The 13,121-nt window shown below is 44.4% G+C and overlaps 1 protein-coding gene across 9 annotated transcripts in view; it reads right to left on the reverse strand.

Moving 5' to 3' along the window:
- nbeaa (neurobeachin a) overlaps window positions 1-13,121 on the reverse strand; it is a 908,137-nt gene that overhangs the window by 653,061 nt on the left and 241,955 nt on the right. For all 9 annotated transcript variants that reach the window (XM_072262897.1, XM_072262901.1, XM_072262905.1 and 6 more), the window contains one exon: window positions 414-522. In XM_072262897.1, the coding sequence (XP_072118998.1) occupies window positions 414-522 (109 nt within the window). The remainder of the gene's footprint in view (window positions 1-413; window positions 523-13,121) is intronic.

The raw sequence follows: 13,121 nt of genomic DNA on the forward strand, positions 1-13,121 counted from the left end.
GGTCATTTATATTTATCATAAACAGCAGAATTCCCAGTACAGAACAGAGGCCAGGAACCAGAACAAGTCCTATCAATCATTACCCTCTCTCTTCTAAGGGCAAGCCATTTCTGAATCAAAACAGCCATGCTTTGAGGATCCCATGCAGCTTAATCTTCTGGATGAGCCTCTCATGAGGAAAGCAAAGATTATAAAACTGTAATTTATCTCCAATTAAATAAAATACAACAAATATTTTAGATCTGAAATAAAAATAGAAAGTACTGGAAACACATAGAACTAGGCTACATTTATGGGATGATCCACTACCTTTCAAAACACTGGGAATCATTACAGAACAGGTTTTAAGACATTTATACATTTTTAGCTACATTATTAACTTAAGATAACAAGTTGTACCTTTCTAAACTTACCTTTTCCAACAGGTAACCAATTACTAAGAATCCTTTCCCACCCAACATTTGCTCTTGCATGGCAACTGAGCTCTTCAGCAGGTCAACCAGAAATGCCAAAAGGGTTGCACTACAGAAATACGCAAAAATTAGTCTGAAATAGTTTTTCTGCTCAGTCCTAAATGTACAGTGGCATGCAAAAGTTTGGACACCCCAGTCAAAATTTCTATTACTGTGAATAGTTAAGTGAGTAGATGAACTATCTCCAAAAGTCATAAAGTAAAAGATGAAACATTCTTTTCAACATTTTAAGCAAGATTAGTGTATTATTTTTGTTTTGTCAAATTTTAGAGTGAAAAAAAGGAAAGGAGCACCATGCAAATGTTTGGGCACCCCAAGAGATTTGAGCTCGCAGGTAACTTTTACCAAGGTCTCAGACCTTAATTAGCTTGTTAGGGCTATGGCTTGTTCACTGTCATCATTAGGAAAGACCAGGTGATGCAAATTTCAAGCTTTATAAACTCCCTGACTCCTCAAACCTTGTCCCAACAATCAGCAGCCATGGGCTCCTCTAAGCAGCTGCCTAGCAGTCTGAAAATTAAAATAAATGATGCCCACAAAGCAGAAGGCGGCTATAAGAAGATAGCAAAGCATTTTCAGGTAGCCGTTTCCTCAGTTCGTAATGTAATTAAGAAATGACAGTTAACAGGAACGGTGGAGGTCAAGTTGAGGTCTGGAAGACCAAGAAAACTTTCCGAGAGAACTGCTCGTGGGATTGCTAGAAAGGCAAATCAAAAGCCCCCGTTTGAGTGCAAAAGACCCTGAGGAAGATTTAACAGACTCTGGAGTAGTGGTGTACTGTTCTACTGTGCATCGACACCTGCACAAATATGACCATCATGGAAGAGTCATCAGAAGAAAACCTTTCCTGCGTCTTCACCACAAACTTCAGCGTCAGAAGTTTGCAAAGGAACATCTAAACAAGCCTGATGCATTTTGGAAACAAGTCCTGTGGACTGATGAAGTTAAAATAGAACTTTTTGGCCGCAATGAGCAAAGGTAGGTTTGAAGAAAAAAGGGTGCAGAATTTCATGAAAAGAACACCTTTCCAACTGTTAAGCACGGGGTGGATCGATCATGCTTTGGGCTTGTGTTGCAGCCACTGGCACGGGGAACATTTCACTGGTAGAGGGAAGAATAAATTCAATTAGATACCAGCAAATTCTGGAAGCAAACATCACACTGTCTGTAAAAAAAGCTGAAGATGAAAAGAGGATGGCTTCTACAACAGGATAATGATCCTAAACACACCTCAAAAACCACAATGGACTACCTCAAGAGGCACAAGCTGAAGGTTTTGCCATGGCCCTCACAGTCCCCCGACCTAAAGATCATCGAAAATCTGTGGATGGACCTCAAAAGAGCGGTGCATGCAAGACAGCCCAATAACCTCACAGAACTAGAAGCCTTTTGCAAGGAAGAATGGGCGAAAATCCCCCAAACAAGAATTGAAAGACTCTTAGCTGGCTACAAAAAGCGTTTAGAAGCTGTGATACTTGTCAAAGGGGGTGTTAATAACCACTGACCATGCAGGGTGCCCAAGCTTTTGCCTCGGGCCCTTTTCCTTTTTTGTTGTTTTGAAACTGTAAAAGATGGAAATAAAAAAGTAATCTTGCTTAAAGAAATGTGTCATCTTTAACTTTATGCCTTTTGGAAATCAGGTCATCTTTTACTCGCCTAGCTATTCACAGTAACAGAAATTTTGACCGGGGTGCCCAAACTTTTGCATTTCACTATATCTACATATGAACTTGCTTTCATATTATTGGCTTCAGAAAGTCAAAATCAAAGAATTTTAAAGCAGGAAATTCAAAACTGCGGTATTACTGCCATTATACTTGAAGAACTTAATTTAAATCATTGGTACAGTTAATTATGCAAGTCAGGAACTTGAGTATTAAAAAATCATAAATGAAGATGAATGTATTATCCTAACACAGCCTTTGGCAGGGAACTCAAGAATGTTATTGGCAAAGTTATTTCTTCCAGCAAAAAAAATTTGACAATAAGATCAGAAGAGGGTAAAGGAATAAGTTAGTTATAACATACAAGAACATAGCAAGTTTCATTGTATCATGCTGACAACAACTACTAATATCAAATTTTCCTGTGGTATAAAGATCTTTCATCAACCAATGACACTGCAAACACAGCTCGAGATTTTCAGTGTGTCAATTTGGTTTACCTACATTCAAGATTTTAAACAACTGAGAAATGAGGTTAATATCAGGATGCCATGAAATCTGAACATCAGACTGGTCAAAGAACTCCTATGCCTTACAATATTAACTTGAGTGACATAATTTCAAAATTCTGATGGCAAGCTGTTCACAATACAAGGTGAAATCTTCACACATCTGGATTCACTCTGATTGCAGACCTAAAAAATTCAATTAACCCCAGCAATTAAATGACCATTACTTCACAAATCAATGGACAACCATAATATTTCACATTGCCTTTTGTGCAGAGAAAATTCAATACTGCTGAATGTCATATTTAAGAAAATACAACACATATCTGAAATAAACCGAAAACAGCGCTAAAAATACTTAGCTAGGCTTAATATATGGGGAGGTCAAGAACCTGACATTAGAATTGGGAAAAAAAATACAGAACAGGTTTTAAGATGGGTTCCCAACCTCGGATCCACAAACCTTTCAGTTAATGGCAGCAGTCCATGGCATAAACAGTTGGGAATCCCTGTTTTAAGAATTTCTATAATACTTATTTAAGACATCAAACATTTATTGCATTCTCTTTATTTTTTTTAAGATTATGAGGACACTCAGTCCTCGTTTACTGTCATTTAGAAATGCATGCATTAAAAAATGATACAATGTTCCTCCAGAATGATATCACAAAAAAAAAACAGGACAAACCAAGACTAAAACTGACAAAAGCACATAATTATAACATATAGTTACAACAGTGAAAAGCAATACCATAATTTGAAAAGGAGCAGACCATGGGCGCAATAAAAAAAAGTTTCAAAGTCCCAATTGACTCATCATCTAACGCAGGTGGCAGAAGGGAGAAACTCTCCCTGCCATGAATCTCCAAGTGCCGACAACTTGCCGATGCAGCACCATTGGAAGCACCTGACTGCAGCTGACTCTGAGTCCGTCCGAAAACTTCGAGCCTCCGACCAGCCCCTCCGATACAGCCTCTCCAAGCACCATCCTCTGCCGAGCGCTTCGATCCCGCCCTGGCAAACAAGCAACAAGCAAAACCGAGGACTCGGGGCCTTCTCGTCCGTAGATTCTGGACCACATAGTAGCAGCAGCAGTGAAGCAGGCATTTCAGATGTTCCTCCGTGCTCTCACGTCCGTCTCCATCAAATCAGGATTGTGCACAGCACCCTACTTGACAGATAACAGACATCACAACCGGAGTGGCCGCTGCGAGCTGCGTCGCACCGCCATCCTCTCCTCCCGAAAAAAAAAACATTTGGAACACATTATGATCATATCAACAGATAGTATGGTCATAATGCAATATCTGCAGAATATGTCACATCTACAGAAAGTTGCAAACAAGGACAAATCCTGGATTCATGTATGTTACAAACTTGCAGGGCACTGACTAAGGTGGTATTGTTGGGCTACTACAGATCTCTGCTCTTGCACTCTACAATTGAGTAGCGTGCTATGTTTGGTTGGCCAGCCACCATACTAAACACAGTTAGGAAAACGTTTACATTGATCGAAACCCAAGACATCTAATGTTGTGCAGACATGATGTGAGGAATGTCATCTAGATGGTGCAACACACCATTAATGATCCACCTCTGACTATCCATTAAGACACCTCTGACTTGCCAGCTTGCCACATGATGTCAAGGGACTCTTATGATGTCAATATGCTTGAATATTCAATTTCAACAGTGATGACAAATGGAAAGGTGCCAAAACAAAATCCACCAAATGAATAAGTAATTAAGTCAGAATCCAACAGGGATGTTTTTTGATTTCACATATCTCTAAGGAAATATCCACACAATAACCTGAAATCAAACTCATGCAGAAGAGACAAATGAAACACTCCTCTGTCTGTTGATATGGCTACTTGGATTAAACAACGACTATCATCATCCTACCTTCAATACAAATCCAATGAAGATATCATTGTGATAAATTGCTTCTCTGAAAAGATTGCAGTTACTTGCAAAGCTAGTACAGGTCACCCTTCTATAATCCGGCACCATTGGGACCTGAGGAGTGCCGGATTAGTGAAAATGCCGAATTTCAGAAGGATCACATTAAGCAATAGCTAACCGCCTCATCATACCTTTAAAATATCAAAGGATTCAAAGGTTCATTTAATGTCAGAGAAGTGCATACAATATACATCCTGAAATGCTTTTTCTTTGCAACCATCTATGAAAACAGAGGAGTGCCCCACAGAATGAACAACAGTTAAATGTTAGAACCCCTAAGATCCCCCCCGCTCCCCTCCCTCCTGCGCGTAAACAGCAGCAAGCAACAATCCCCACTCCCCACCGACAAAAAATAAAGCGCACCCACTACCAGCACTCAAACATGAGCTAAGCGATAGCAAAGACACAGACTAGCAGTTACCCCAAAAGACTACATTGCACTCGCAGTTACTGAGGGAATCCTCATTAGTTTCTTTTCCTCCACTTAGTAATATACTTAAATACAGCAGGTCACCATGTCTGATCTGAGGTCGTAGGCAGAAGAGAACAGAGTGCCGGCTGGGCAACACCGTAGGGCAATGTGCGACTGCCAGCAGGTGGGCGAGAAGGTGGACAGACACAGCGCGCTGCCGGGTGAGACGGGCGGGTGTCAGGTGGCCGCGCCTCACACTAACGATATTAATAAATGCAGGAAAATAAGCAGGAATCACCTGTCTGTGCATACAAAAGCACGCCAACACATAAACAGATCTAGCGCAACCAAAACAATGCGCAGCAGATTGGTATGGTGGCCCGGAAAATTTGAAATCAGTGCGGATTATCGAAGGAACCGGAATACAGGTAGTCGGATTAGTGAAGGTTGACCTGTACCAATTTATAAACATTCATCCAGCCACATGCAATAGTTGATCCCACAGCACATAATCACGTGGAGTTATATAAACCTTCCATACCCAGGCAACTGGTTGGAAAAGATATTCTTTTACTTTATTTCCTTATTAAGCAAGGGAGCAATAGCATACCAAGTAATTTTGCAGTGGAATGCTAAGACTTAGCACAAAAAAATTATGGTTATGGCACTAACTGCAGTTCGTAGCCATAGGATAATTTGCAACAAAAGTAGCTTGCATTCCAGAATCCAAGGAAAATCAAGCAAAACACACAATTTATCTGTTGTAACAACAGATACCAAAAGCAGTATCTCGAAACCCATATTGATTATTCCCAATCATATTCTTATATTCTAAGTGCCATAGTACCAGGTCTGCAAGATTAGATCCCAGAATACATTTCACTTTCCCTCTCTCCCTAGTTTATTGAATCACAAGAGAGTGAAGTGTGTGCAGTGAAAATTACGACTGAGAAGGTGCTCAGGAAGTTTAATGGTCTGAAGGTGGATAAGTCTCCTGGACCTGATGGAATGCACACTCCGGTTCTGAAGGAAGTAGCTACAGAGATTGCGGAGGCATTAACAATGATCTTTCAAAAATCGATAGATTTTCTGGCATTGTACCGGATGACTGGAAAATTGCAAATGTTACTCCGCTATTTAAGAATGGTGGGAGGCAGCTAAAGGGGTAGTGGAGGTATAATTTGTCCATCTGTGCTGATCACCCCATCCTTGACTAAGTTGTTCCACCGTGAACACAATCTGTTATGAGTCAACATGATGCTTTCAGACCGGGTCATGCATAGCACATACCTCTGCTGCACCGCTCAGGTGTGTTTCTGGGGTACATCGGCAAATTTAGCCACAAATCCATTAATCCTGTAGTTCACATCATTGACATACATCGTAAAAAGCAGTGGTCCCAGCATTAACCGCTGTGGAAGTCCACTGGTAAGCAGCAGCCAGCCAGAATAAGATCCCTTTATTCCCACTCTCTGTTTTCTGCCAATCAGCCAATGCTCCACCTATGCTAGTAGCTTCTCTGTAATTCCATGGGCTCTTATCTTGCTAAGCAGCCTCATATGTGGCACTTTGTCAAAGGCCTTCTGACAGTCCAAGTAGACCACATCTACTGCATCTCCTTTTCTACCCTGCTTGTAATTTCCTCAAAAAACTGCAGTAGGTTAGTCAGGCAGGATTTTCCTTTCAGAAAACCATGCTGGCTTTGGCCTATCTTGTCATGTGCCTCCAGGTACTTCGTAATCTTATCCCTAACAATCTATTTCAACAACTTCTCTACCACTGATGTCAGGCTAACAGGTCTATAGTTTTTTTTTGGTGAACGTAGCAGGCCAGGCAGCATCTGTAGGAAGAGGTGCAGTCGACGTTTCAGGCCGAGACCCTTCATCAGGACGAACTGAAGGAAGAGTGAGTAAGGGATTTGAAAGTTGGAGGGGGAGGGGGAGATCCAAAATGATAGGAGAAGACAGGAGGGGGAGGGATGGAGCCAAGAGCTGGACAGGTGATAGGCAAAAGGGATACGAGAAGATCATGGGACAGGAGGTCAGGGAAGAAAGACAAGGGGTGGGACGACCCAGAGGATGGGCAAGGGGTATATTCAGAGGGACAGAGGGAGAAAAAGGAGAGTGAGAGAAAGAATGTGTGTATAAAAATAAGTAACAGATGGGGTACGAGGGGGAGGTGGGGCATTAGCGGAAGTTAGAGAAGTCGATGTTCATGCCATCAGGTTGGAGGCTACCCACACGGAATATAAGGTGTTGTTCCTCCAACCTGAGTGTGGCTTCATCTTTACAGTAGAGGAGGCTATGGATAGACATGTCAGAATGGGAATGGGATGTGGAATTAAAATGTGTGGCCACTGGGAGATCCTGCTTTCTCTGGCAGACAGAGCGTAGGTGTTCAGCAAAGTGGTCTCCCAGTCTGCGTCGGGTCTCGCCAATATATAAAAGGCCACATTGGGAGCACCGGACGCAGTATATCACCCCAGCCGACTTCTCACCGTCTCTTGCAAATATGCCATCCCCTTCTCGCAATTCCTCCGTCTCCGCCACATCTGCTCTCTGGATGAGGCTTTTCATTCTAGGACGAGGGAGATGTCTTCCTTTTTTAAAGAAAGGGGCTTCCCTTCCTCCACTATCAACTCTGCTCTTAAACGCATCTCCCCCATTTCACGTACATCTGCTCTCACTCCATCCTCCCGCCAACCCACTAGGAATAGGGTTCCCCTGGTCCTCACCTACCACCCCACCAGCCTCCGGGTCCAATGTATTATTCTCCGTAACTTGCGCCACCTACAACAGGATCCCACCACTAAGCACATCTTTCCCTCCCCACCCCTGCATTCCGCAGGGATCGCTCCCTACGCGACTCCCTTGTCCATTCGTCCCCTCCATCCCTCCCCACTGATCTCCCTCCTGGCACTTATCTGTGTAGGCGGAACAAGTGCTACACATGCCCTTACACTTCCTCCCTTACCACCATTCAGGGCCCCAAACAGTCCTTCCAGGTGAGGCAACACTTCACCTGTGGGTCGGCTGGGGTGATATACTGCGTCCGGTGCTCCCGATGTGGCCTTTTATATATTGGCGAGACCTGACGCAGACTGGGAGACCACTTTGCTGAACACCTACGCTCTGTCCGCCAGAGAAAGCAGGATCTCCCAGTGGCCACACATTTTAATTCCACATCCCATTCCCATTCTGACATGTCTATCCACGGCCTCCTCTACTGTAAAGATGAAGCCACACTCAGGTTGGAGGAACAACACCTGATATTCCGTCTGGGTAGCCTCCAACCTGATGGCATGAACATCGATTTCTCTAACTTCCGCTAATGCCCCACCTTCCCCTCGTACCCCATCGGTTACTTATTTTTATACACACATTCTTTCTCTCACTCTCCTTTTTCTCCCTCTGTCCCTCTGAATATACCCCTTGCCCATCCTCTGGGTCCCCCCCGCCCCTTATCTTTCTTCCTGGACCTCCTGTCCCATGATCCTCTCGTATCCCTTTTGCCAATCACCTGTCCAGCTCTTGGCTCCATCCCTCCTCCTCCTGTCTTCTCCTATCATTTTGGATCTCCCCCTCCCCCTCCAACTTTCAAATCCCTTACTCATTCTTCCTTCAGTTAGTCCTGACGAAGGGTCTCGGCCTGAAACGTCAACTGCACCTCTTCCTAGAGATGCTGCCTGGCCTGCTGCGTTCACCAGCAACTTTTATGTGTGTTGCTTGAATTTCCAGCATCTGCAGAATTCCTGTTGTTAACCTGTTCTTTAACAGATTTGACATTGTGACCCCTGCCCATCCCCCACATGAGCCATCTGTTGTCGGCCCCCAACCAACACATATTTCACTCTCCCCTCCTACCCCTCTTCACAGTCCCCCACCCTGCTCTCATGACTATACCCCTCCCCCACACGAAACCACCACGGTGGGCTTCACGGCTGAACAGGTGAGAAGACAGCTGAAACGTCTCAACCTAAGCAAGGTTGCAGGACCGGATGGTGTCAGTACTAGGATGCTCAAAGCCTGTGCCCCTCAGCTATGTGGAGTACTTCGCCATGTATTCAACATGAGCCTGAGGCTCCGGAGGGTTCCTGTACTGTGGAAAACGTCCTGCCTCGTCCCTGTGCCGAAGACGCCGCGCCCCAGCGGCCTCAATGACTATAGAGCAGTGGCATTGACCTCCCACATCATGAAGACCCTGGAGAGACTTGTTCTGGAGCTGCTCCGGCCTATGGTCAGGCCACACTTAGATCCCCTCCAGTTCGCCTACCAGCCCCGACTAGGAGTTGAGGATGCCACCGTCTACCTGCTGAACCGTGTCTACGCCCACCTGGACAAGCCAGCGAGCACTGTGAGGGTCATGTTTTTTGACTTCTCCAGTGCATTCAACATCATCCACCCTGCTCTGCTGGGGGAGAAGCTGACAGCGATGCAGGTGGATGCTTCCCTGGTATCATGGATTCTCGATTACCTGACTGGAAAACCACAGTATGTGTGCTTGCAACACTGTGTGTCTGACAGAGTGATCAGCAGCACTGAGGCTCCCCAGGCGACTGTCTTGTCTCCCTTTCCCTTCACCAGTTACACCTCGAACTTCAACTACTGCAGAGTCTTGTCATCTTCAGAAGTTTTCGGATGACTCTGCCATAGTTGGATGCATCAGCACGGGAGATGAGGTTGAGTACAGGACTACAGTAGGAAACTTTGTCACATGGTGTGAGCAGAATTACCTGCAGGTTAATGTGAAAAAGACTAAGGAGCTGGTGGTAGACCTGAGGAGAGCTAAGGTACCGGTGACCCCCGTTTCCATCCAGGGGGTCAGTGTGGACATGGTGGAGGATTACAAATACTTGGGGATACGAATTGACAATAAACTGGACAGGTCTAAGAACACTGAGGCTGTCTACAAGAAGGGTCAGAGCCATCTCTATTTCCTAAGGAGACTGAGGTCCTTTAACATCTGCCAGACGATGCTGAGGATGTTCTACAAGTCTGCGGTGGCCAGTGCTACCATGTTTGCTGTTGTGTGCTGGGGCAGCAGGCTGAGGGTAGCAGACACCAACAGAATCAACAAACTCATTCGTAAGGCCAGTGATGTTGTAGGGATGGAACTGGACTCTCTCACGGTGGTGCCTGAAAAGAGGATGCTGTCTAAGTTGCATGCCATCTTGGTCAATGTCTCCCATCCACTACATAATGTACTGGGTGGGCGCAGGAGTACATTCAGCCAGAGACTCATTCCTGCGAGATGCAGCACAGAGCGTCGTAGGAAGTCATTCCTGCCTGTGGCCATCAAACTTTACAACTCCTCCCTTGGAGGGTCAGACACCCTGAGCCGATAGGCTGGTCCTGGACTTATTTCATAATTTACTGGCATAATTTACATATTACTATTTAACTATTTATGGTTCTATTACTATATTTATGGTGCAACTATAACGAAAACCAATTTCCCCCGGGATCAAGAAAGTATGACTATGACTATGACTAAGAGCAAGGATGTGATGTTGAGGCTCTATAAAGCTCTCATGAGACCACACTTGGAGTACTGTGTGCAGTTCTGGGCTCCTTATTTTAGAAAGGATATACTGACATTGGAGAGGCTTCAGAGAAGATTCACAAGAATGGTTCCAGGAATGAAAGGGTTATCATATGAGAAAAGTCTGGCAGCTCTTGGGCTGTATTCCCTGGAGTTCAGGTGGATGAGAAGGGACCTCACAGAAACATTCTGAATGTTAAAAGGTCTGAACAGGTTAGATATGGCAAAGTTATTTCCCATGGTAGGGGAGTCTAGGACAAGAGAGCAGAACTTCAGAATTGAAGGACGTCCATTTAGAACGGAGATGCGGAGAAACTACTTTCGTCAGAGGGTGGTAAATCCATGGAATCTGGTGCCATGAATGGCCGTGGAGGCCATGTCAGCAGGTGCATTTAAGGCATAGTTAGACAGGTTCCTGATTAGCCATGATATCAAAGGGTATGGGGAGAAGGCAGGGGAGTGGGGATGACTGGAAGAATTGGATCAGCCCATGATTGAATGGTGGAGCAGACACGATGGACCAAATGGCCTACTTCTGCTCCTATAGCTGATAGTCACATTGATGTGTTTTTCACCTTTCCATCCAAGAGACCATTCCATGGAGATTAAAATCAATGGAACCATGATTGCAATAGAGCTCATCTTCATTTCCCATGATAGGGGTTATCTAATCTCACAGATTTATCAAAATTTAACTATCAAAATTGTCTTAAAACTTTATGAACTCTTATTCCTTAAAATACTCTGAATCGATCCCAAGTTCTACACTTTATCCAAAATGGTTTTGTGACTTCTGAGATAATTTTAAAAAATGTATTTATGTTTTTATCAAAATGCAGAGATGCAGAGGGACTTGGGAGTCTTTGTGCACGATAGCCTAAAGGTTAACCTCCAGGTTGAGTCCAGGTTTGTGTTCTCCATAATTTGTTTCCCTTTGCTAATCGCCACACTTTACATACCACTAGGCAACATTACAATTAATTTTCACCTTTTAATTGTTTACTCTCATTATATCTTTCTTTTCTCCATCAATTTGTCCTGCTTCATAAATAAACAAAATCTTCAACAGTATTCCTATTTTTGCTAATATTATCAACATCTCCTTTCAGTCTACCTTTTACTTTTAACATAAGAACATAAGAAGTATGAGCAGGAGTAGGCCATCCAGCCCAACGAGCCTGCCCCACCATTCAATAAGATCATGGCTGATCTGTCTGTAAACTCAGCTCCATCAACCTGCTTTTTCCCCATAACCCTTAATTCCCTTACTATGTAAAAACCTATCTGTTTCTTAAATATATTTAGTGAGGAAGCCTCAACTGCTTCCCTGGGTAGAGAATTCCATGGATTCACCACTCTCTGGGAAAAACAGTTTCTCCTCATCTCCGTCCTAAATCTCCTCCCCTGAATCTTGAGGCAACGTCCCCTAGTTCTAGTCTCACCTACCAATGGAAACAACTTTCCTACTTCTATCTTATCTATCCCTTTCAAAATTTTGTATGTTTTTATAAGATCCCCTCTCATTCTTCTGAACTCCAGAGAGTTTAGTCTCAGGCGACTCAATCTCTCCTCATAGGTTAGCCCCTTCATCCCTGGAATCAACCTGGCGAACCTCCTCTGCACTGCCTCCAAAGCCAGTATATCCTTCCTCAAGTATGGAGACCAGGACTGCACACAGTACTCCAGGTTTGGCCTCACCAGTACCCTCTATAGTTGCCGCATCACCTACTGCTCTTGAATTCAATCCCTCTAGCAATGAAGGCCAACATTCCGTTTGCCTTCTTAATAACCTGTTGTACCTGCAAGCCAACTTTTTGCGATTCATGAACAAGCACTCCCAAGTTCCTCTGCACAACAGCATGCTGCAATCTTCCACCATTTAAATGCTGACTTATCGTTCTGGCTGATGAGATGGTGGTGGATCAGCATACAGAGAGGAGGTGCAGCGGCTACTGGACTGGTGCAGAGCCAACAACCTGTCTCTGAATGTGAACAAAACAAAAGAGATGGTTGTTGACTTCAGGAGGACACAGAGCAACCACCCTCCGCTGAAAATCAAAGACTCCTCCATAGAGATCTTTAAGAGCACCAAATTTCTTGGTGTCCACCTGGCAGAGAATCTCACCTGGTCCCTCAGCACCAGCTCCATAGCAAAGAAAGCCCAGCAGCATCTCTACTTTCTACAAAGGCTGAGAAAAGTCCATCTCCCACCTCCCATCCTCACCACATTCTACAGAGGTGTATTGAGAGCATCCTGAGCAGCTGCATCACTGCCTGGTTCGGAAATTGCACCATCTCGGATCGCAAGACCCTGCAGCGGATAGTGAGGTCATCTGAGAAGATCATCAGGGTCTCTCTTCCCGCCATCACAGACACTTACACCACACACTGCATCCGCAAGGCAAACAGCATTATGAAGGACCCCACGCACCCCTCATGTAAACTCTTCTCCCTCCTGCCATCTGGAAAAAGGCACCGAAGCATTTGGGCTCTCACGACCAGACTATGTAACAGTTTCTTCTCCCAAGCCATCAGACTCCTCAATACCCAGAGCCTG

Source organism: Mobula birostris, chromosome 7 (genome assembly GCF_030028105.1).
Source record: "Mobula birostris isolate sMobBir1 chromosome 7, sMobBir1.hap1, whole genome shotgun sequence".
Taxonomy (NCBI): Eukaryota; Metazoa; Chordata; class Chondrichthyes; order Myliobatiformes; family Myliobatidae; genus Mobula; species Mobula birostris.